Raw genomic sequence first — 25,241 nt, 5'->3', positions numbered from 1 at the left:
TCAGAGGAGTGATCTTTGGGTCCTCTATCTGTTGTGAAACGTGTCAGATACTGGCCAAAGGCCTGCCAGCTCATTTGGGGGGAAACACACGGGCATTATCTTGACACACAGGTGATCACAGATGCCTCAGTTCTGTGGGAAGCCGTCTAAAACATGGCTGGCGGAGCTGCAGAGCACCAGTTTCAGGAGCCGGCGGGCTGCTGTAGGAACTGAACTCCAAAGCTGAGAATCTGTAGTTGAAAATCGCCTCTCTTCCCACATCTGCCCTTGAAGGGGCGCTTTTAGCCTCCCCAAGGACCTTGGTGGGATTCCCAGGCTCTCAATTAAGATGCTTTCTGCTCACCGGTCTGGCCAAGAGTTTTTTCAAGTCAAGTCTTCTGTGTGGTTGTTTTCCCACTAAATTTGGGGAAACTCAGGGTCTTCAGGTTCAGCACCTGCACCACGACGCAGACACAGACGGGTTTAACGCCCGTTTTCACTGCGTCCTTCCCGAAGGACGGCGTTCGACGCCCCGAGCGCCCCAGCCGTCCGTGCTCCAAGGCCGGCTTGAAACCTGCCCGGGCAGGGGCTGTCCGCGCCGCCGCCGCCGCCACCGGGACCTCCCGTCGCAGAGGCGGGGCGGTGATGCTCCTCGCCCTCGGGCTGCTCCGGGGGCCGGGCCGCAGGGAGACCCCGCAGGGAGACCGGCTCTGCCCCGCAGCGCCCGCGCCCGTGCCCGTGCCCGTGCTGCCCTCCGTTCGGCTCGGGGCCGGGCCGGCCCGGGCCGGCGGGCGGCGGCGACGCTCAGCGCTGCGCAGCGCCGGCGGCGGGGGCGGAGCCGGGGCCCGGGGCGGGGGGCTGCGCCCTGCGCGGGATTGGCGCCGGGCGGCGTGATGCCACGTCCGGCGGGGGAAGCCCTGCCTCGCTCGGGAGCCTCCCCCGCCGCCCGGCTCGGCGCGCAGGTGGAGCGGTGCCGGCGCACGCACGGACCGAGCCGCCCAGCCCAGCCCAGCCCAGCCCAGCCGAGCCACGCCGCGGGAGCAGCCCCGCTGCCCGCCCCGCCCCGCTCCGCTCCGCCCGGCCCGGCGGCGCCGCAGCCGGCAGCATCGCGGCGGGACTGCCCGGGGATGCAGCCGCGCTAAGAACAAAAGCCCTCTACGCGGTCACGCTCCGGGGCTTTGAAGCGGCCCGGCCAAACTTGGATCTCTGCCCCCTCCGCCGAGCCGCGGCGGGCGTCCGGATTGAACTCTCCGGCGCCTTCCCCGCACGCCGCGGGCAGCGGCAGCGCCTGAGACCCGGGGTTCCCCCGCCTGCCGCCCTCGCCCGCTGCGCGCCGTCCCGCCGAGGCTGCCCGGGGAGGGGGGCCGCACCCCGCGCCGCCCGGCACGGCACCGCGCCGCCCCGGGGACCCCGGCCGCCTCCCCGCCGCGGGACCTTGGCTTTGCCCTTCGCACGGCAGGTGGCGGGGCCAGCGGAGAAGGATGCGTTTCTTCCCGTGGGGATTTTGGCTGCTGTGTGTCGCCTCCGCCCCGGCTCGCGGTGACAGCGGCAGCAAGGCGAGGAGCTGCGCCGAGGTCCGGCAGCTGTATGGGGCCAAGGGCTTCAGCCTCAGTGGCGTGCCCCAGGCCGAGATCTCCGGTGAGTCCGGCGGAGCGGGGCAGGGCGGTGGGAAGGCGGCCGAAAGCGCGGAGCCCCTGGGCCGGAGCAGCCCGCGGGGCTGCCGCCATCAGGGAGGGGGGGTGCCGCCGCGGGGCGGGGGGTGCGCTACCGACCCGCCGCTGGAGTTTGTCTGGGGCCGTGGGCGGCGGGAGGTCGGAGCCGAGAGGTTTCCCCGAGGGCCGAGCACCCCCTCGCCCCTTGCGGCACCCCTCCTAGCCGCTGCCCGCGCTGGAAGGGGTCTCGCTCCAGCGGTGGCGATGCGAAGGAAGCTGGGAGAGAGGGGGTGATCGCACCAAGTGTTCGGTGGTGGTTGTCTTTTTTTTTCTTTCTTTCTTTTTTTTTTTTTTTCTCCTCATTGTCTCGTTTCTTCTGTTTTGAGCGCAATTGGAACGGTTTCAGGGTTTCGGTTCAGAAATCGGGATGATCAGACTGTAATGGGTTTTGGTGTTGGAGCTGGAAAATGCCACAAGGTTACCAGAAAGAAGAATTCATTTCTCTTAATCTTCTTTTGGATGCGAAACAAACTGATAAATGGCATTTGTCACTTGTTAAAAATGAAGCAGGAGTAAAATGACCCAGTGTCAAGCTTGTAAAGCGTAGAGGAAACCTGAGCAACCTACATCAGAGTGTGTCCTCTTGCCTTCATTCTGGTTTTGGACAAATCTTGGCTGATTTCCTCCTCTTTGCAGAAGACCACTGAAATACCAAAGAATATTCAAGGTCTGGTTTATGTTGGGCTGTTTGTTTTTTTCTTTTTCTGTTTTTTCCTGAAAGCTTGAGGGAAATGTGCTGAGGTATTGGGTTTTTGTTGTTTGTTTTTTTTTTTTTAATTCTTTTCTAAGTTTTGATACACCAACTCGTGACCCATATCCGAGAGCTTTCTCCTCACTTGTGGGAGCTTCCTCCTTCAGACAAAGCATAAAACATGCAGGCGTACGTGCCAAAGCCAACCTACAGGGACATCCTGGTAAAACTGCAGTTTGTAGTTCACATCTAAGCTACAGAATGCCTTATGTTGAATATTTCATTGTGTAGTTTTCCAGGGAAACCAATTCATTATCTGACCCATGAATGGAAAAGGCTGAACATATATGTGTCTTATAAATGTGAACAAATTAATACTTTCTTTGTCAAGTTGCAACCAAGAGTAAATTTCCAAAATAAAATGAGCAGTCCTTGAAGTTAAACAGTGGGGAATTTCAAAATCATTTGAACATCACTATTAATAGAATAGGAATTCAGTTGAGCAAGAAAGTGGCTTTTTATAAGTTTGCATCTAATTACTACAAGTGTGAATACATTAGCAGTCATGTTTCAAGTGGAATGTTCTTGGAAGACTAAATGTTTACAAATACTCGTGGAGATGGCTACAGCATTGTGTGCAGGGATAGTACTACAGGGGCAGTCATTCAGGATTGCGTGAACTGCAGTTACAAGTGTCACGTATCACAGGTGAGCAGCAAGTAAAAGCATCTTGTGCCTACAAATTGTTGAGGTCCAAAAAGTGACAGAGGACACAAAGATTTCTATGAACCAGGAGTTTTGTTTCCTACTGTTTTTTGCTACGAGCGTGTGTGCTGGCAGCCTTAAGCAACAGTAGCTAAAATTACAGTATCAAACAGGGCATCTCTAGCTGTTACTGTAAACAGGGAAGCTCTATAGGTAAATGCTATAAAAAAACTTGAGGACTACCACATGGAAAGTAATATGATGAAGTGCCCGGGGGAAGAAGGTTCCACACATAAACCTGCTGCTGATATTATTAGCCCAGTATTTAAAATGGCTAACGGACTTAATGATTTTCATTAGTAATTTTCATGCGTACCTTCTGACTGATACATATTCAGGAATGCCCTTTTCTATTGCTGCAGTACTTGCCCAGTACAGTGAAAACATTGACGTACGTTAATACTAACCTCAGAAATGTTCCTAATAAAGTATAGTGTTGTGTATCGTGCATGCTTTCTAGCAGTTGTGCAGGTTAGTGCAGAAGTTGGCGCCGGTTTTGTTGTCTCCAAAAAGAAGGGTCTTTGAGACCTTTCTGCAGTATCCCCACATGTAGTAAGTACAGGATTGTGCAGTTTATAATTCCACATTTTGTCAAAATATTCAGTCATCGCTTAAGGCTGGTTTCAACAGCATTAGTTCAGCTTCCTGACCATGGGGGTTGTAATCTGTATGGGAGCCTTGTCAGGTTACACCTGATTGACACCTGTAAATGCATACACATCAACATATGACAACTTCTGGCTAAGTTAAAAAATGCTGGACCTGTGCTGAGGTTTCCTGATGGTGGCCTTCTCCATGTTGTCAGAGAGGTTCAAGAGCTACCCCGAGAACCATGTTTTTGTCTTATTTCCGAGGCATCCAGGGGCAAAAGCCCTCCGCTTTCTCCCTCTCCAAGGGGATCTTGCTGTTCCTTCTCTTTCCATTGCTTGCCCTGAAGCAAAGGGGAAGATGCGTTTCTTAGCTCTACAGCTTTGTCCCTGAAGCAGTGCTGCCGTGCTACGCTGACCTTGCTCCTGTCTGCTTTGAACTGGCTCCAGGCGCTGCTTGGTGTGCGTTGCCGTCACACCAGCCCGGCACCAGGAGCCAAACCACATGCTGCTTGCACCCCCAGAACTTGACTTCAAAAGGCATTTAGTAAGCTCCCATGATGCAGGCTCTGACTCAGGCTGAGATGGCTGTGTTTATGTTGGTTTTAGAACAGTTATTGCACACTTTACACCTTCTAATCTGTATTCTTTGTTATGATTTAAGAGGATTATGAGTAATATAAAGTCTCCACAGCTCACCAGAAGGTAGTCCCTGCTTATGACTGTACAGAGCAGTTAGAGAAGCAGTTGCACAGTTATTAGCTGGCTAATAGATAAGCATCTGATTTGGGGATAGACTCTTGGCTTACCATGAACCACCTAGACAGGGGTTCCTGTTTTTTTTGCTGATGTTGTACGATGCCTTTAACATGTCTAAGCACTTTAAATGTGTCAGGTGCTGTTATTAAGTGTGTTTAGGGAATACGCAAGGTGTTATATCTCACTACTTTGAAGTCAATGGCAAAACTCCCAAACATGAAAGAAGCGTCTGCTCATATTAGTAATCCTGACAGACAGACGTGCACCCAGAGTCTCGGGGTGAAGATCTGCCTAGAAGAAAGTTTCTAACACTGGCGGAAATGCTCCCTACCCCTCGGGTTTGGGAAAGTTATGACACTTGCTTCTATGAGATGTACTAACTTGAGCAAAGTTTTCCTGTGTATTGGGGAGTGTTCCCGCTCACCAGCTGGATGACCTGCACCCCCTTTCTGGGATTGCTACAAAATATGGGCAGTTTGAGAGCTTCCAGTTCTGCTTCCTCTCGAGTCTTCTGGAGGTAGCAAGACTCAATTCCTACTTTCTCATGTTCTTGCTAACCCAGCCACCATCACCCCATCACAGGTGCCCTACTCTGGTGACTGAGGAAGGGGGGGGTGCCCTGCCCTAGGTGTGCTGCTTAGTGCCTGCACTGAGGGCTGCCCTTCTTGGGCTCACAGCGTGGTTTGTGACGAAAGACAGTGAGCCTGTGGCAGAAAACACCGTGCTTTAGGGAGGATATCCAGCTTTCTCTGCTGACTTGATGGGGTGGCTTAGGATTACTGATGTTGGATGGGTGACTGCTTCCCAGTGTCTGGAGCAGAGGTAGTTCTCTCTTGTACTGGAGAAGACTTGAGATTTTTGAATCAACGTGGATGTGCTTGGACCTTGCTCACTGTTTGGGCTAGGCTTTTGCTTTGGTTGGTTTGTTCCCCAGATTAATCCTTCCTAGACTTGGCTCGCTGCTGGGTTGAGCTTGTTGACATGGGTGATGGGTGTAACGCAGCGAAAGAAGAGGAGGGTGCAGAAAAAAGCCACCTGGACTTTGCCAGGCCATATTGCTGCCCATCCAGTCATAATATCTCACACATATGCTTCCCTGGTTCCTCAGCTGAAAGGAGTCAGAACAATTTTTTTTAATCTTTTGGTGCTTTTACGCTGCCTAATTTGGTTTTGTAATGAAAACATTGTCAGGTGTATGTGTTAGAGGCATTTGGAGGAGTGTTAGCTAAGCAGAGAACAGGTCTGGCTACAGGATGGGACTTCACGAGGCTCCTAGAGTATGAAGAGGGTAATGAAACCCAGTATTGGAGGGCATTTTAACTCCTGGCAGTTACAGTACAGAAGGCATAAATGCAAAGATGGGCAAACCTGCATCTGTGGTATGAAAAATAAAATCGCCTTGGGCTCCTCCGCTTCCAAGGAAAGATCTTTACCCCTTAATTGAAAGGGGACACTCTGCTGCTCCAGCACTTTTTGGGGTGGTTGTTACATTTGGTTTGTAGTTACTCAAGGCAGACGGGATTTCTCAAGGTTAGCTGCTATATGCTGAACTCCTGAATGCAATATCAACCCGTTTATGCTAATGAATTTGTTAGGGGCAGATTGGAATGGCCTTTGTAGCCTGCTTGGTTTAGAATGCTATTTCTGATGAGGCAAAACACAAGGAATTGTGCTTTCTCCTCCATCTGGCAAGTATATCGGTGCGAATGTTAGAGGAGGCCCTGCCTGAACTGTGTATCTCCATTTCTGTTTAACTTAAAATATACATAGAAATTTACATATTTTACACTTTGTGATTGTTTTGTTAATTTGTGACTGCAGAATGTGTGCATACAAAACAATTATGAAAATTAGATTTATGGAAAAAATGGGCTCCCTCTAGCGGTTAGTTACAGCGCCGGCTTGGAGTCTCGGAGGAGTCTGTGTCTTCGCAGACCCAGTGCTTACCTAAGCTATGTCTGAAATCTGGAAAGCTTTATACTTAGATATTCTTTAGAGTTTTGTGGTGTTGACATTATTTTTAAGAGAATCTGCCTTTCTGTCCCTGTGATATGGATGACTAAGCTCTCACCACATAATTATCCTTACAAGCTGTGTCTGACAAAACTATTTCAACAGCTTCTTTTGTTGGTGAAGCAAAAGCCTGGTATTTTCTTTTAAAAAAAAAAAAAATTGCGTGCATGTATAGCTGGAGACACCCACCACTGTGTGAAGCTGTAGAGCTCACCTCATCTCTCCTTTTTCTGTTCTGGCCCTGTAAGTGCCCTGCTTTGTTTAAGAACACACGTCAGTCAATCTCTGGATACGCTGGATGGGTTTGATAGAGATGTGTGGCTTTTGGCAGGGGTTGTGAAACAGTCGGTTTAATGTTCTACTGCTTTTTCAGTACAATTGTCTCACAATGAGGGGACTGGATAGATATATTCCTCTCAGTAATTTCAATAATTAAGTGTATTTTGACTTAACCAAAGGCGGAGAGGGAGCTGCTAACTTGATTATCAAAAATGTGTATTTAGAGCCAGAGGTTTTATTTTCCTCGCAGGTCACAACAATGATAACTGAAAACAGAGGCTGTGGAGCACCTGCCCATCAGTAGCAGTTGAGCACAGGCTCTGCACCCTACCCGCCACTGACCATCAGACTAGGGAGGGGGAGTTAAGTACCATCTATTTTTATTGCAGCATCAAATTGCATTAGGCATGGTATGGAAAGTGAAGGCAGGATAAAAGGATGGCACCAGCCTCAGAGGGCTGTTGGTCTGAGCAATAATCCTGACCCTGCTCTCTGCAGTAGTCTCAGCACTGTGCGGCTGGGGCTGGTGCGGCAGTTTTGGTTTCCTGGCAGCAGCTCGGGTGTTCCTGTTGCTTGTTTTGTGGGATTGTGGAATTGAGGAGCAGGGTAGGTGGGAGGGTGATTGGCAGGGGTCAGTAGCGTGGGGAGAACTTTTGTATCTGCTTTCAGTGTTTAGCTGGAAATACTGGCCGGGAATTTCAGGGGAAAACCAGGGAAATGGAGATCCCAATTCTGTGGGAATTCGCAGGCTTCCTTGGGGGAAACAGCTTTAATTTCTGTTTGCTGTCCCGGCCCCTGCTGAACACAACATATTTCTATATGTTGGGTTTCCTTCTTTGTCCCATGAGGTGCTTTTGTGTACATCTAGCAGGCAGGTAGCCTTACAGAGGAGATAGTGTCAAGACAGCATGCTGCGCTGGCCATACAGTTAGCTCTGCCTAACTTCTCTAACAGGGTATACATTACCTCCAAATGCGATTGCTTGCTTTCCCACAAGCAGGAAATCAGCAAGCAGCTTCCAAGATGGTATGTGCACGTGTTGCTCCTGCTCAGAGAAGCAGTAACAAAAGCCTCCACAGAGAGTTGTTTTCAGTGAGGCATCCTGTCCTGCAACGGCAGGGTGTCTGCTGCCAGAAGCGCAGCCAGCTCCCCGGACTCGGTGTGCTGCGCAGCTGCTGCCTGTAACAGCAGGGCTTGGCTCTAACTGCCTTTGATACGTGCAAAGGTCCTCCCATATCGCCCTGAATCCTCTGCGCTGCAGCAGGCATGTAGCAAACATGTAGAGTCACCTTTTCAGCTTTTCCCGTGGAAGAGCATCTCCTTATTCGAGTGTTAATTCAGAAAGGAGTTGGACTTGTTACTTCTGGTTGCGTGACAGTAAAGCTGAGGAAGGTGCTTGATGTTGACTTTCATCTGCCCTTTCTGAACGTTCTGCATAGATTGAGTGTTTCTGAAAATCCTAAGCAAGTCCCTCCTTGTTTCTGCCTGTATAAGTTAGGTCACAGTTGGGCCATCTTTTTCAATGCTTCTCCAAATACTCACTAGCAGGCACAGCTATGAGAAGGAGGGAGAGGTTCAGTGGGCAACTTGATGGGGCAGACACACCACCTGCTCGGGTGGTGGCCTGGAGCAAGTCTGTACAGAGTCTCTTCATCTTTAAACCTTCCTGGAAGAAGTCACATTCTTGCTTTCCCGTCTGTGGAGCGAGGATTGACAGTGTCTTCCTGACAGCTGTGAGGATAACTCTGCCCCATCGTGATGGGGAGAGACCTAGGGAAGGGAGGCCCTAAGGCTTGCAGGAACCCTCGTAGCAGTTGCTTGAAGATTATACCACTGTGTTTTGTAGTTTGTTTGCACAAAGTCGCTATGGTTGTCATTGCATTAGGACATTTCCCCTCAAAGTTACAAAAAAATAAATAAAATTAAAAACTCTGTGACAGCAGAAATTTTCCTTTTTTCCCCCCTCTTACCTGTGAAGGACAGACTGCCCTCACCAGTGATGTCTATATACCCTGACACTTTGTTGCTCAGAATATGTTATATCCGTGACAGGTGAAACCTGCCTTTAAGTACCATTCGATTCCCAGGGAATCGGGTTACCTCCGTTGCCAGATTGTTCTGCAAAAAATAGTGAAGCTTTAGACTGTAGGCATTTAAAATGCTTGTCTATACGTGACAGAGCTGTGAGCTGGGTCGGTCGCTTCTTCCCAGTAGTGCATTCCCATTTTACTTGGAATTCTTCAGATACAAAAAACTTTTTTTTTTTTTCTGCCTTACAGTTTGAATAAGCAGAGTGTGCTGTGAGTTATTCACAATGCTCTCACTCCGAGTTGTAGAAAATATACTAGTCACAATTGTGTTGACTGTACAGAGATTATAAAACTAATTTTATTTTTTGTACCTTTTCATATACAGTGTGGCATGAATCAAAAGTACAGAATTACCCAGCTGTTACAAACTGCTATGCTAGCAACATGAGTAAAAGTTTTTTTAATTGCCATGCATTCTTCTGAAGTATTAAAAGAAGAAGAAAACAACAAAAAAGTTTTGCTGTGGTTTCAGGGAGCAACACGGTAGTACTTATGCAGACAGTCAATCTCTTATATGACTAAAATGCAAAAACTCTATGACAAATAGCTTTGGCTTGCAAAAAAATTGGTATTTTATAGGATTGTAAAACTATACTGTATAATTTAGTTGGAGTGTTTGCACTAGTTTTACCCAAGTCTCTTACCTTTTAGCTGGAGCAGGCAGGCATATTTCTAAAATGTGAATATTTTAGGAATTCTTCTAGTTGTAAATTTTGTTCATAAATAAAAATACAATAAAAGCACTGTCAGAAATTAATTTTACATTTTTTAATACAGCTAAAAAGAGGCTATTTCAGTCTCTTCTGCTCTCAGCCCATGTTGTTGCAGTAAAGTTTGCAGCGATTTGATTGTATAATTGATCCTGAAGTGAGGGCCAAGCATAGCGTAGAATGAATTTTGTATGACTGGCAAAGCAGGGCTGCTGTATTAGCACCTCTCGTCTATTCCTGCTGTCTCCCCAGATAAGCCAAATGGTCAAAACTGAGTGTTGTAATTACCACGCGGGTCTGGCAGGAGGGAGGTCTGGGTCCTAGTCCCCATCTGGATGCAGGTTTTCGCCATGAAGCTGGAAGAGCCACTTCACTTTTTTCTTTTCAGCAGTTTCCTCTACCATAAACACTAAATTGGAATGAGAGAGCTTGAATAACTCATGGGAAGTTTGGTTTATTAAACTCTAGTCCCTAGATGTAGGAGTACCTTAAAAGAGAGCAGTGGTCTTCTCCCCTGATGCAGTTGCTAGCTGTGCACAGCTGCATGAGCTTAAAACAGTTGTATAACCAGTTTAGATTTTACAAACATCTGTTTGGCTTTGTGACAGAATACCAAACAAGCCCTGCAAACCCCCACCCCCCCTGCCTCGCTCCCCTTTCTTTTGTGGGAGGTCTCATAGAGGCTTCCATGTTGAGGAGGCTGGTATTTTTATTAGAGAGGCTCTCTAAGGCCAAACCATAGCTAGAGACTCATCTGCTGTGAATTTGAGGAAGGGCTGCACAATAGTGGGAACCCGTGGGTAGAAGTCCCACTGACTCAGCCGCAGGCTCCCCAGGGCCTGTGCCCCATCCTGTCTGATGGTGGTAGGATGTAGCAATGTCCCAACTGCTTGTGCTTTGCGGTGTTGCTGTGGAGGAGAGATTGGGAAGCACCTGGGGAGGTCATAGAAGTGTTCCAGTTTGCCTTTTGCCTTTCATCCTAAATCAATTTAAGCCCAGATAAGCAAAAAGTGATACGTTGTTATATAACCATATGCATGAATCTCTGTCACGTGTCAGGGGGTGGAGTCCCTGCACAGACTGCAAGAGTAGGGAAACACCCCGTGTTCCTCAGTGCTGCTATGGAGGTACTGTCCTGGGGCCAGCCGTCAGATACTATGTTACGTCTTCCCAGGTGAGCTTGTGCGTTTGTCCTCTTTCTAGGCTTTGCATTAAGCTGATTTAGAACAGTGCGTGTTGGACTGGCTGTGTCTTGGGAAGTTGTATTTGATATTATTTGATTAGTTAATAGTAAACAATGACTTAATTATCTCCGCTACGCGTTGACGTTGGGGGCAGAAAAAGTTTGGACGTAGAAAGTGTGGCTTAAATTATTCTGCGTGCTAGAGTTTATACGGGGTGATAATATGTGATACCACTTATTAGACACATTAGTGCAAGGTGGTCAAAATGATGTTAGACGTGGAGGGTTGGAATTAGTTGTGGGAGAGCAAAGCAGAGTGCAGTAAATTGCTCTTTTGATTAGGTTTACCTGGAAAGTGTTTTACGTGACTAGTTGCAGAGTATGAGAAGGGAGCCAAACCATGCTAGAAAAAGGACTTGTTTAGGTAATTGATGTCCAACCTCAGGCATGTGGTGTGCTGGCGGCCTACTCTTTGCTTCTCTCTCCATGAAGTTTTACAGCCACTCCTTGCTGTGTTGACTATAGCTCTCTACAGCTACCTGAAAGGAGGTTGTGGCGAGGTGGGTGTTGATCTCTTTTCCCAGGTAACAAGTGATAGGATGAGAGGAAATGGCCTCAAGTTGCGGCAGGGGAGGTTTAGATTGGATATTAGGAAAAATTTCTTCACTGAAAGGGTAGTCAGGCATTTGAACAGGCTGCCCAGGGAAGTGGTGGAGTCATCATCTCTGGAGGTGTTTAAAAGATGTGTAGGTGTGGGACTCAGCAGTGTTAGGTTTACGGTTGAACTTGATCTTAAAGGTCTCTTCCAACCTAAATGATCCTATGACTTGTGGCAGGTCTGTTCGGTGCCCAAAATACAAACTTTAGCAGGCGTGTGGTGGATATATACTGGGCTTGTGATGGATGAGAGCATTGTCTGGCCACGCGCCCTGTGTTCACAAGCACACTCGCCTGTCATGCAACTGGATAAGTCACCTATTGAGTATGACGCGATACCTATACTTTGATGTAGCATGCACCTTTGCTCTCGCAGTGCGTAAGGAATCATCGGTATGGCTTTAGATGTATCCATAAATGGAGGAATGACTCATCTCAGTCCAAAGCTGGGGCTCCATTGCTTTACTTTCAGTGTTTGTGTAAAGATGTCATTTGCATCCAGAAAATTTTCTGTTTGAAAGGGATGGAGCATACAGCTATGTCTTTTTGAAAAGCTGACTGGTGCTGTTGTATGAAGTAACACCATAAGAGAGGTTATGATTTATTGCCAAGAAACTGGAAGCAACTCACGGGTTTTCTATATTTGTGTGTATATATGTGTGTGTGTGTGTGTGTGTGTGCGCGCCTCTACATGGGGTGGTAGCTCTAGAAGGGGAATTTTGACAAGCAGCTCTTGAGCCCGTGCTCTGGGAGATGCATTCTTGGCTTTGGCTGGGAGGGGATGTGGCCTGGTTTGGGCCTGCTTCTTCCTGGTGCTGCTGGTTCAGTCCCAGCTGTGGAGGGGCTGCTCCCACAGCAGCTTGCTTGTGCTGCTGTCCCCAGGGGGTGAGATTTCCCTGCCTGAGCTCAGACATGCAGCAACCTCCCAAGATGAAGGTGAGCAGTTACATGCAGAGCCATGCTTGCTTCTGACGCACAACTGGTTTGTCCCATCCTGGACAGCAGCATGGAGGACAGTTTGTTTTGCCATATCCACGTGTACTGCACTGTTCTGTTGTGGGATCACTTAAAGCCCCAAATGTCTCCATGCCATGCAGATGCCTTTTGTATCAGGATGGCTGCCTGTCACTGAGTGGACTGATTTTGCTGCTCTGTAGGATAGTATGTTCAGGGGAAATCTAAAACAAATGTTGACAGCACTTTTGCAGAACTAATTAAAATTAAATTTTCATTGGTAAATCTTCACAGGTGCGAGCAAATATAAATAAGCAAAGCTCAAGCTGTGACTTTGCTTATATTAAAATAGAGAACAAATACCTTCTGACACAGAGCACATTTCAATAGTAAGAAATAGGAAATAATTTCAATAAAAATTAAAAAAAAAAATTTCAATAGGAAAGAAAGCCACTGTTTTTAAATGCAGTATCGTTTTTCCCACTATCCTGGATCAGCTGTCTGGGGGCTTGAGTTTTGTCTTAATAAGTAACATTGCTGCTACTGTTTGTGTTGCACTGAAGCAATCTCCTGTCACAGTCATAAATTAAATATTTTTCTCTGTTACCAATACACTCTGTGACAGGGTTTAGGACTTAAATTCCTAAATATATCTGCTGGTGTATGCGTATCCAACATGATGTCTTGTGTTATCCTGCTATCACTGATTTATTTTGAGCATGTTACATCACTCAGGCTGATCTGGCTATCCTTTTTGTCAGCTAGAGAAAAAGGCATCTGAAATGCCCCTTTCCAGTATTCTTTACGGGAACAGCAGTTGCTTTCGAAGCCCGGTGTACCTGCATGTGCTGAGACCCCTGCAACAGCAAACTTCCAGAAGTGGTGTGCAAAAACAATGTTCCTGTGTTGTTTTGTAAATGAGGGATGCGGGGTTTGTGTAGTTAAAATGCATAAAAATACAATAATCGATTAGAGAAAATTAACTATTTGCATTCTTTATTAAAAAAATAAAAGTGTGGAGTGCCTTATACCCTTCTGTTCAGTGATCATGAGACTGTTTGTGGAGCATGATGTCCAATTTCGGGCTACCCTGTAAAGGAAAGGTATGGCTATACTGGAGCGAGTCCAGCACACGCCAAGATGGTTAGGGTGCTAGAGAGTACATGGTGTACAAGGGGAAGCTGTGAAATCTGGGTTTGTTCAGCATTGAGAAATAAAGTCTAGAAGAAAGAAGGCTAGGGGAGATGCCATTGCTGTCTCCAACTACTTGATGGGTGGGAATAGAGAAAACAGTGGTAGGCTTGGGTGCACAGAGACAGGATGGGAGGTGGTGGACACAAGTAAGAACTGGGAAGATTCTCTTTTCATACATGGAAAGACTTTTTCAACATGAGTGACTGAGTACTGGAACAGGAGCCCAGAGAGGTGGTGGGATTTCCATCTCCATCCTTGATATTCAGAGTTTGAGTGGACAAGGTCCTAGGGCACCGGCGCTAGTTGGCCCTGCTTTGAGCAAGGGCTTGGACTAGATGGTTCCAGAAGACCTTTTGGCTTAAATTATTCTGTGATTCTGTGCTAATGCTGCAATTGTGCCATACACGGACAAATCGGGTGTATGTGTAGGTAAAGCTGTTTTGTTAATGAAGATCTTTAGAGGAGGATGGGAGAAAGGAAATCATTCCAGTACTGCCATGTAACATTTGTATTTTTTTTAACTTATTTATTAGTTTATGAAATATGACATCTAGTGAAATAAAGAGGAGAAGCAATGTTCTCCTACATGAGTAAAAACCTGTGCTGGTACTCCAGAGATCAAAGTTCAGTTTTCTGCTCTGGCACATGCGTCTGGCACAACCTTGGGCAAGTTGCTTAATCTGTCTGTATCTCCAATCCCCATCTGTGCATTACTGTCTTTAAATTATAAATCTTGGTTTTGTAATTTGTCTTTAAATTATAAAGTCTTGGAGTACTAAGTCTGACTATTCCTCTATATTTCACTATACAGTACTTAGCACAATGGGACCATAAATCTTCATCAGTCCTGTGATACATGAATAATAAACAGTAGCAGCATAATTTAGGGCCACATTCTGCCTCTGTTCTCATGATGTATAAAGACGGGCGGGGGGGGGGTGTTGATTAAAATGCTGTGCTGTTCAACCTAACAAAGATACATGGGCCTTAGTGAACAGGTTTTTATGAGTCTGTCGTTGGCTCTTTTGGTTTGTTGGGTTTTTATTTTGTTCCATCATTACTCATTGATTGCAGGTATCTAAACAATTTGCTTTGCAGATCAGGGAATAATAAATTCCTTTAATCTGTATCTCTTTCAGTTTAATTATTGTTAAGTCACTGTTTAGTTTGATGGATAATGAGCTCTGTTCACTGTGCAGTGGAAGAGAGTTGGACTAGAGAGACAGAACTGGATTCTCCAGTTCTTTTGAAGATGCAAACCAAAATTGCAGAGCCACTGAACGTTTAACTCCAGGTTAGATTGAAGGTTACCAGTAGGCGTATCGCTGTTACCTTTGCAGACTTTAATATAGGTTAACATTATTTCGGCTGGTTCCGCGCCTGGCTTTGCGTTACTTTTGTTGCTTTATTTTTAGACAGTTAAGAAACTGGTGACTGCTATGTAGACAGCTATTTTTGTCTTGATTATAAGACAGTGTCTAAAAATCATATGTAGTGCAATCCTAATTATTGCAGACAGATTTTACATTTGTGACTGTGGTAATACTTACTGTGTTAAACTACTTCCTGCAAAGTTTAATAGTGTGTTCAGACCTTCCCATTTCAGCTACAGCCGGGGAATAAAAACTTCATTCACTTAGGGGTGCTGTGGTCTCTAGTGCCATGCTGCTGAGCATGTGGGTTGTGTCTGGAGATTACCCATTTCTCTTGTTTCTTCATCCTGTGATTTTTGTTGTCTCTTCATCATAGAAGACTCAGTGAACCACACATAGCAGGCATTGGCCATCCCACCATGTGTCAGTGGCAGCTTCTGGGGCAGTGGTGGTGCTGAGGAGGCTGTTACCGACCCCAGAGAGTATGCACAGGTCAGGGTCACCCCCATCGCTTCGCGTTCACGTCAGCAAGTTGGTTTGGCCCCTGAAGCCAACATACACTGTGTGGCATATAACACAAACTAACATACACCAATATATTTTTAAACACCTTGGTTATGTGTGTTCAGCTTTCTTCCTAAGACTGAGGAAAGCTAGACACCAGAAGTTAGAGGAGACTAATGTACCAGGGAGGAGAGCAGGGCGTGTGGAGTCACTCTAAAAATGAACATCAGATTGTTCATCCGTTGCTGCCCACTCTTACACCCTGGTGGGCTGGCTTCATGCAGGTCTCCCTCAGTTCTGCAGCTATTCACGTGGGAATTTGAAAGAGTAAAAATACTACCAAGATTTTCCCCTTATCACCAAGGCTGAGACTCTAGAGCAAACACAGTTGCCCTTGGTAGAAATGTAACTTTCCCGTCAGGGTATCATCAGCTTTTTCAGCTAGAATGAAGTGAAGAGAATAGGGATTTCGGTGAGGAAACCATGCTGAATGGTTTCTGATGGTTTGGCAACATGTCACGGAAAGGTTGAGTATGGCTATATGTCAAAGATCAGTGTTGAAATGTTTGTTATGGGCTTGCTACAGTATTCTGCTCAGTCATCAGGAGAAGACAGTTCATAGCACTCTACTGTCTGACCATTCTCAGCACAAATTTAATGAAATGCACTTTTTTTGCAAAATAAACAAGGAGAGAGATCCTGGGTGCCCCAGAATACTAAGCTGCTGCTCTGGAGATATTTTTCCAGTCCTGGGGAAGGAGTTGTTCTTTGCACAGTGTCCCTCAAAAAAAGCCCTCTTAATATGAATGACATTACCCACATTTGTAGAAAGAGAAAATGACACTTGCCAAATTTGCAAATCACAGTTGGGTTTCTGTCAGCTTTGGCAGTTACATGGCTTCTGGTAATGCTAATGAAGGCAATCTGCTTTTAATTTAAAATCCTCCCTGAAGAAGAAAAATAGCTAGCAGTTGAGGGATTCGGCAGTGTCCTTGTGTGAAACTTCTCTTTCCTTATTTTCTATGGTTTGCTTTAGCCAAGGAGAAACTGTTAATTAAAAATTTTTCCTAAAGTAGCCAAATATGCAGGAATGGACTTATGCAACAACTATCTGTACCAGTTCTGCAGTAAATCACTTCTTTGTTTTCATTTGATGAGTAATTCTAATTAACCAAATAAAAATACTGCTTACCTTGCACTTAACTCAGCATGTTTGCTGCTTCTGATATGATTGAGGGACTGAGAACGGCAGGTTTTGTTTAGGTGACTTTTTTGGATTCAGCAAGGCCAAGGTGGTCAAGCGGTACAAGAAGGGGGTAATGGCCAGAGGAGGACTCTGCCTGTGGAGCAGTTCCTTCTGGCTGGGATGGGCAGGCAGGGAGCACCAAAGGCTGCAGGCTCTCCGAAAGGCTTGCCTCGAGTCTGTGCCTCCCATGGGCACAGGGGAGGGAGACAGAGGAGTGGGGGAAGACAGCATTGGTCAGACTGCATTTGAATGCAGTTTCATTGAAGGCATTTTTCCTTAGTTCAGAAGGTACTGGACCAAATCATGGATCCAGTCAGGTTAATTTTGTGCTTTGCACAACAGTAAATAGTCTGTGCTTGGAGAAGAGTGTAAGGGAAGTGTGTCTGTGTGTAAAACATGCACGCATACAGCGATGCTGATGTGGTCCTGCAGCAGAATCATCTAGAAATGATCAAAGTGCCCATGTGTTGTGGTCGCTTGCTTCAGCCCTCGGTCCTGCCCTGAATCCTTTGCAGCAGTTCAGAGTTGCTGCAGGCGGGAGCTACACAATGGTATTCTGCCTTTTTCTGCTGTACAAAGCTTAGGACATCTTTGGAGCTGTAGAAATTTGGAGCTTGGGCAGGAGATGTCGGGAGACTTCCTAGCAAGTATAAAGTGATCAGACTGCCTGGTCAACAACTGTGGTGATCCAAGTACAGTATTTTCACGGGTCCCATTTGACAAAGCACCGTCAGCTGCAGCCTGTCTGCCAGCATCTGGAGCAATAGAAATTATTTCATAAATTTTTTTTTTTTTTTTAAATGCAGAAAGATGAAAATTGTCTCTAGCTCTGGAGAACCAAAGTAAAATCTACTGTAGAGTTGTCTTGAGCTACTCCATAACTAGAGTAAGCATTTACGGTGCCAAATGATGAAAGCATTTTGCACTTCATTGGATTGTAGTGGCTTCTTCAGCACTGCATTTCATGTGTGCAGGAAGGAGGGGTTTGGTTTATTTCACAAATATTTCACAATGATTTGAAAAGTATTTGTTCCTTTTTTTATTACAAGTGAAAAATGGCCAAAGCTGTTAGACCTGTAGCTTACTACCCCTTCACACTAACACTTGTTTTGAAAGGGATGGGGAGCTAATGAAAGTGCTCATTCAACCTAAGGCAGAGTATCGCTAGCCTTTGCTGTAATATAAGGAATTATTGTAAGCCAATACCTGGAGGAATTTTTTCTACCCAAAGTTTGGACATCCAGTGAGAGTCCTAAACGCTCCCTTGGTGCTGGTGGAGCAGCAGCTGGTACAAAGGGCTGTAGCTACAGGAGTCTTCGAACAGCTGAAAAGCTGGGCACAGCATTTCAGGGCTGCACAAGCAGTGCAGATTGCTCAACAGCACTGACTCCATGCTCCCATCAGCTTTAAGGCTGTACCAGAGGGATGAAATTTGGTCTCATTGCCTCCTCTGGGGGGGATTTATCTCGGAATTTTGAAACCTAACCTCCCGCTCCATCACTAAATTTAAATCCGTAGCTTCTGACTGAAGACCAAACCATATGTCAGTGAAGCACTGGGGCACAGCTGTCCTCTGTGTATTTATAATCTACTGTTGCATTGGCGTTTGCTGTAGAAACAGGAGCCAGAAGAGGAACCAGCACAGCAAGAGGCATTGTATGGGATGTGCACTTGGGCTGCCAGCACGCTGCCCTGTTAAGGGGCATGCAATTAGCCTCTTCTGTGCTTGGTGAATGAGCGCTGGGAGTGGTGGAAAGATGGTTGGTGTCTAATCCAAAGGTCACCTGAGGTAATCCAAAAGCACCGTGCTGTTCCATGGAAGTGCCATGGTCATGTTTTTGGAAGCAGTCACGGTCTGAAGCCTTGCTGTGCAAAGGAAGTCACTTAAACAGAAAGCTCACCACCCCAGCAGAGCCTTCTTGAGACTGTAGGCCAGTTGCATCTTCCCTGGTGACCTTGGGGAGGGGGCAAATAATCTAACAGATGGAGAAAATGTGTTCTTGTGAGTAGTGGGGGATGGGCTCCTCCTAAGTGGAGAAGGTCTGTTCTTTTAATTAATTAGCTGCTTAATATGTTTGTGCAGTGGCATGCCTAACTAACATGCAGTTACTATGAATACGCATACAAATGGTAGTAATGGGTGCAGATGGCTGTAATTACCCACATTGATTTCTGCAGTAATCACACATGCAACCCATCAAGTTGGCATAAAAATTGACTTCTATTGGGTGATTCGTTTTCCTCCCCTCATTGTGTATGAATGTGCTCACACAGCCATCTTCTGTACATCCATATTCCCTAGACTCACTGCTGGGGTGTACTCACCAAGCTGAGACAGGGCTTTAGATTTTAATGTGTGCACAAAGAACTCAAGCAAGGCAAAGATGATGCTAACTTAGGTTTTCTGTGCAGTGTCCTACACCCAGTGCTTTGGACTACATATTTTGCCTGAGGTGCAGACGCAGGGCTCTAGGGCTTCTGAGGGTTTCATATTAACCATATGCAGTGTCTGGTTGGCCTTCACGGTGCAGGTGGTTCTTGCTCTCACAGCCAGGAGTGGTGTGTCAGGGGCTTTGGTGCCCTGCAGTTGCCTTGTAAGAACATAAGAAATGTCTGACTAGGTCACCCCATGGTCTGTCTAGTCCTGCAAGCTGTGTCTGGTAGCGCTAGCAGAAGATGATATTTAGGAATGGAGTGTGGCTGTGGCATCTTTCTGAAGCTTCTCACTTTGTACTCCCAAACACCCACAGTTTCTGAAGAGGGGATATCAGAGGGTACATCCCTGCCCAGTCCTTTACAGAGCTTTTGTCCATGAATCTGTCTAATCTCTTTTCAAACCTGCTAGATATGTTCTGCCTCCACAAACTCCCATGGCAGCAAGCTCCGTAAATTCACCTGCCACTATGTAAAGAAGCACTTTCTTTTGTCTGTTTTAAACTGGCGAAGTGCTTGAGCTTGCATGGCTGCTCTTCACTCGGATCATCTGGCCAGATGAATCCATAAAAGGACTTTTATTAATAAGCCCTAATACGAAGGAGGAGTTGTATTCAAAAGACGATTCAAGGTTTTGGGAAGTGGTTGCACCTTCTTTTCCCTGGGGGATGCCCAGGGGAAGGGAACGATATCGGATCGTTGTTGTAGTGCAGCTTTCCATAGGTAATTGAGCTGCTTGGAGTGACTTGAGGACCTGGGAGATCCTGGCTGGTAACAGGAGTGGGTGCTGCCAAAACCTCTTTTTGCTTACACACTGAATAGTGCTTGCCTGAATTGGATGATGGGCTCCCTTCGAGCCTAGTGACTGAGGAGCTACGTATCCACGAAGCTGAGTTCTAGTTTAGGAAGTGGCAAAGACAATTTAGGGGAAGTATGCATCAGAAAGCATTTCTGGGATTGCTAAGCACTGCTCCAGGTATAAGCACCGAACTCCATCTGCTCTGGGATGGCTCAGCACGGATGCGAAAAAGCTCTAGAAACTGCTATCGCTCTATGCATTGCAGATCCAGAGGGAAGCAAACAATAAGGGAAAACTGCCGGCTGCCGCCCTTCAGTCTAGAGGCGGCTGTGCTGCAGCGGTGGGTTGTGTGTGTGTACCTGCCTTGCAAACTGCTTTGGGCAAAAGGCTCTGTCAGAATGAAAGACGTGTGGATAATTCATGTGTCTGCACTTCTTTGTGGAGTGGCATTAATCTTTGCATCAGGAGACTGCTGCTTTGTCTCTTAGGGTTAAATCTTGAAGGTTCGTGATGGCAGTTAAAAAGCTGGGGGTACAAAGGGAAGTTTAAAGAAGCCTTGTAAAGAGAAGTTCATGTCAGGGAGTGAATAATCTGAAGACTCTGTGCGGTGTAATGGAGAGCCAATCTCAGGCTGATGACTTTAACGTAGTCAGTAGTGCAGAAAAGAACTGTTAAATACTTCCAAATCCTATGGCTGTCCTTTCTTTCTACAGCAAAAACATCTCTTTTGTGGTCAGGTTTTTTTCAGGCTTTTTTGTCTTTCTGTTAGCAGGTATGGGCCCTGCTAAATATTTACTTTTCAACTAACATTTTCACTATCTGGTTAATTTGATTTGGGACACTATTTCTTGGGGGTTTTTGAAGTTTGTTTTGTTAGGCTGCTGGGTAAAGCCTTCCTTTTATGACAGGCTTTTTACTCGTTCTTTAAAGCTGCTCTTTGATGTGAGCTCAGAAACACTGATCTTATTCTTTTTATCGTTTTCCCCTGTCAGTTTAAAACCAGTTATGAGTACCACAAACTATTAAAAACAATCTAAGCTAACCTCTCAAGTGACAGATATTCGGGGCCTATCTCTTACTTTCAGGACTCCGTACAGAGCAGACTTCAGTTTTGAGGAAACAAGGAAGGGTGTTGCTTGGTAAAGAAACATGATTGCAGCAGCTTAAAAAACTGTTTTGTAAAATTCATCTGGAAGAAGGCAGAGCAGCGCAGTGGGATGTCCCAGTGAGTTTAATATACCAAGAAACTAACTATCAATGCAGTCATGCCTATCCTGAATTTTTCTGTTTTCTACACTAATGTAGTTGATCCTTTGCTGATAATCGAGTTACCTGAATTCATTCCTTCTTCAGCAAGAAGGAATAATGGTCTGGCAGGTTAGCCCATATGGGTACGGAGTCGGGAAGGAAAGCTGGGTCATGAAAACCAGTCCTCTAATACCTCATGCAGCCTTAATGCATGAAGGTCTGCTGAACCACTTCCGTGTATCCCCAGACACCACTAGCCATGAAATGCTGCAAAGGCCAATAATGAGGAGATGGCAGGTGAGATCAAAAGCATCACTGGTGTCCCAGTACACATTAGAAAAGAAACTGTAAAGAAGAACTCCCCAAACTTTTTGTCTTCCTTCGTGAGACAGTGACTTTACGGTTCTCCTAATGGCCCATCTCTGCCACTCCATGGGGCAGAAGTGTATGTTGGTATGAAGTAAGTGAGGTTTTATCACTTGTCTTGTGCAGCAATGGTGTTGCTACTGTTTTTTGCAAATAATACCTGCCATCCCGGAGGCAGGTCTCTTCCTGGAGTCCAGCATGCTGACAACCTCTCATCATGCACACCAGACGGCATCCCTGGGCACCCTGGGGCTGTCCTGGTGCAGCCACCTGCTTCCACTCTGACCTTGGGCTTCTCATTGTAATCCACCCAGGAAACTTGCAGGCACAAATTATCCCATTCAGGTCAGGACAGGCCATCTGCAGTGGATCCTTGGCACTATGGGAGTCAGCTGAGAGTAGGAGAATTAAAGGATTCTTGGCATCTGTGAACCTTAGTAAAATAGTCAGCTGTTTCCAGACTTTTGTCCATCAGAAGCAGCGATGTCTGCCAGGTCCTGAAGCTGTCTAACTAGTAATGAGAACTGGTAGAAATATCTTGGAGTGAAGGACAAAAGAGCCAAGCATAGTGCTGGCAAAAGGAAACCAGCTATTAAAACTGCTAGTAGAAAACTTGGATGTCTCCTTAACAATAATCTTTCTCACTTCTGCAGCCAGCTCTGACATGGTAGTGCAAGGGGCTGGTGGGAGACAAAAAAAAAAAAAGGAACCCACCACCACCTTCTGCTAACTAGATGAAATAATTTTAAAATGCCTTACCTTCACCTTTTTCAACACTGTCATAATTTAAATTTAAAAAGAGGATTTTTTCCCCATATGTATTTTTTAAGTAAATATGATTTATTTTATTTTTTTAACTGGTGGTGTACAGTTATCTGGCATGGCTCAGAGGTTCCTGATGTGCTGGGAAAGCCATGTTTCTCTAGGAGTTCGCTGCTCAAAGGTGCTGCTGTAGCTGTGAACAGCAGCAGCTGGGCTGAACTTGGCTGGTTCAGGGCTCTGGCAGACACTATTTTGTGTCTTTTAACTCTATCAGACTGAGTTTCCCAGTATCCAGACTTTCAATAAGTGGCGTTTGTAGCTTTACCCTCAGAAGATCTGCCAAGCTCTTTCGCTCCTGCCTCTTTGGTCTGAATTAACCATTTTCTTATGGGCAATTTCCTCATATTCCTTTTCCACAGCTGCCTGACAGTCCTTCAGAAACGTCTGCAAAAGCTGGAGTATTTGTTTGCAGTAATGTAAATGTTTTGAGTTACTAAATCCTATGGGACCCTTTATCCTCTCTACTGAAAGAGAGGATACTTTCTAAGGCCACTTCTCCATCTCTGAGTCTGTATCATCCCCTGATGGCATACAATATTTTCTGATGGTTTGCCCGTGCTGCCTTCTTCCTGCTTGGTTCCCATGGGCAGATTTTGCAAAGCGCTGGGCACCCAGCACCTTGCAGGAGGAATGGGGTCTCTCCCGGCAGCATCACTGGATGAGGCTACAGAAATGGGAGCAACGGGGCTGGGCGGCTCTGACCGAAGCACCGTTGCCAAAGCTTTCCCCAGTGGCCCACGTTCTCTCTCAGCTGTTGTTCTCAGCTGCTTGTGGACACAGACAGCTGCTGTTGTCTCAGCGTGGGTTTTGCTTTGTTTTGTTTTAATCTGTCTGCTTCATTTATGTGCCTGAATTAGAGCTGAGCCCTTTGAAGATCTAACCACTTGTTTAGATCCTTATGGGAGTACTGGCCCTTAGCCTCTAAAAATCTTTGATTATAAACTCACACCAGATTGGAGAATGAGGTGTGTCTGCATGGTTTTTCTCCCTCCTCCCCTGCATTTAGCCGAGCATCAGGATATCTGGCATTTGCTACGTCAGAGGGCTTATCTATAATTCATAAAGGAAGGCTCTCTACCTTGTCCAGTCTGGGAGTTAACAGTACCTTTTAAAAAGTGCTGCCGAGATGCAACCTGATCCTAGGTCCTAAGCTCTGTTGAAGCTCTCAAGGCTGGCTGTCACCACTGTAGCCTCTGCTTTCACTTTGTTTGTGTAAACATCACTCTATTGCAAAGAAACCAGAAGTCTAGACAAATTGGAGCTGCTTCCTGCATGTCCAGATCACAGTTTACAGGGCTTCCCAAACCAAGCCATCTGTCTGGGTTCCTCTCCCTTCAGCAGTGGTTCTGCAGCATTTGCTAAGGCCCCATGAGGGCTGCCCATGGTGCGCAAGGACAGTCTGTAAAGACCTTTCATCAGGATTGACAAGGTGAAAATCTGACTTGTGAGTTTTATTGAATTTAGTCATGAGGAAATGATATGCACTAGTAGTTCTGGCACTAGAAATCTTCTCTTTGCAACAGAGACACGCAGCCAGGGGCTTATAACTTCCCTGGTAACGCTGAGCGGAGCACAACCTCAGTCTTCATGTTTCTGTTGCATCTTCTTACATACGCACCTCTGTCAGCAATCAAGCCTCCGGCCAGGCAGGAGCTTCAGTGCTCAGAACAAATGGGGAAAAGCAATTGGGCTGAAGCCTCAGGGCTTCTCAGTTGGCCAAGCAGCAGCTGCCAGCATGCAAAGGATTTTAAGAGCAGGATTTTCAAAATTACGTGTGTTGACTGAACTGTTTCCATTGAAGCGCCTCTTGACTTCACTGGAAACTGTTGGGCTGGGAACAAGTACTTTTGCAGTCCTAGTCCAACAGATACCTCTGCGCATTCGCTTGGACCTAACTTGCAGCCCACTGGCAGATCTCGCCTCATTCTGTTCTTTGAAAAGCTGCCTGTTCCTTGAAACCAAGGCTGGGGCTGTGTGTGTCAGTTAAGTGTAGGTGAGTCTCTTGTGTGACCTATCTGCAGCAAATCCAGAGCCGCACTCTGCAGTCCCAGCCGTGCGCCTGCTGCGAGGCGCCTGCTGCACAGATAGGAACCTGCAAATCAATGAGAATCATGTGTGTCTGACTGCTAGTGAAGCATCTTGTCAGTGATGTATAGGAAACACCAAGTGCTGTTAACAAATACATACGCTGCTTCACACAAACAAAAAATTTTAAGCCCAAGTTTTCTATATGGTCAATGTTGGATTCAGCATGGGCTGCCCGAGTGTGTCTCACCAATTGCAGAGCCTGGCTTCACATGGTTTTTGTAGTGTCTTTGCTTAGTCGGGTGGGGAGGCATGTGTTTGGGCCTCGGCTCCTGCGAGGGATCAGGTGTGCTGGATCTGCCCGTGCTCAGGGCTTCTGTCTCTGATGAAGGTGGGCAGTGGAAAGAGCTGGGATGTGATTTCATGCTATGCAAGGGCAAGTGAGCAGTAGGAGGCCATGGAAGGGGAAGGAGTGTGAAATTTTGACCAAAGGAAAACTGATCTTTACAAACCACACTGTCAGGTATGGTACCCTGGTCCATGGAGAAGAAAGGCAGTGCATGCGTTTGGGTCTGTGCCTTGGAGAGGAGAGTATGTTTGCATACATGGGTTTGTTCAGCTAGGGCTGCTCCCATCCACGCTCTGGCAGTGTCTGCCTAACTGGATTCTGGCTGTGTCGTGCAATGGAAGTTTGTCCCTATCGCAGGGCTGAGAAACACAGACCAGAGGCTTCTGGCAACAGAAGAGCTGGCAACAGAGACCACTGTCTGTGGTTTGGGTATGTGTGTGTATCAGGAGCGCATTTCCTCTGCCCTGCTCATCAGTGACAGGAAAAAAAAAAAAAAAAGCTGG

At 46.4% G+C, this 25,241-nt stretch overlaps 1 protein-coding gene across 1 annotated transcript in view; it reads left to right on the top strand.

The window, feature by feature from the left end:
* The first annotated feature begins 850 nt into the window (after positions 1 to 850).
* Positions 851 to 25,241, top strand: part of GPC1 (glypican 1) — a 231,916-nt gene continuing 207,525 nt past the window's right edge. The window contains exon 1 of the mRNA XM_069792007.1: positions 851 to 1,617. Coding sequence (XP_069648108.1) covers positions 1,461 to 1,617 — 157 coding nt within the window. The 5' untranslated portion in view covers positions 851 to 1,460. The remainder of the gene's footprint in view (positions 1,618 to 25,241) is intronic.

This window comes from Haliaeetus albicilla, chromosome 9 (genome assembly GCF_947461875.1).
Source record: "Haliaeetus albicilla chromosome 9, bHalAlb1.1, whole genome shotgun sequence".
NCBI lineage: Eukaryota > Metazoa > Chordata > Aves > Accipitriformes > Accipitridae > Haliaeetus > Haliaeetus albicilla.
This window is presented reverse-complemented; position numbering and strand designations above follow the sequence as displayed.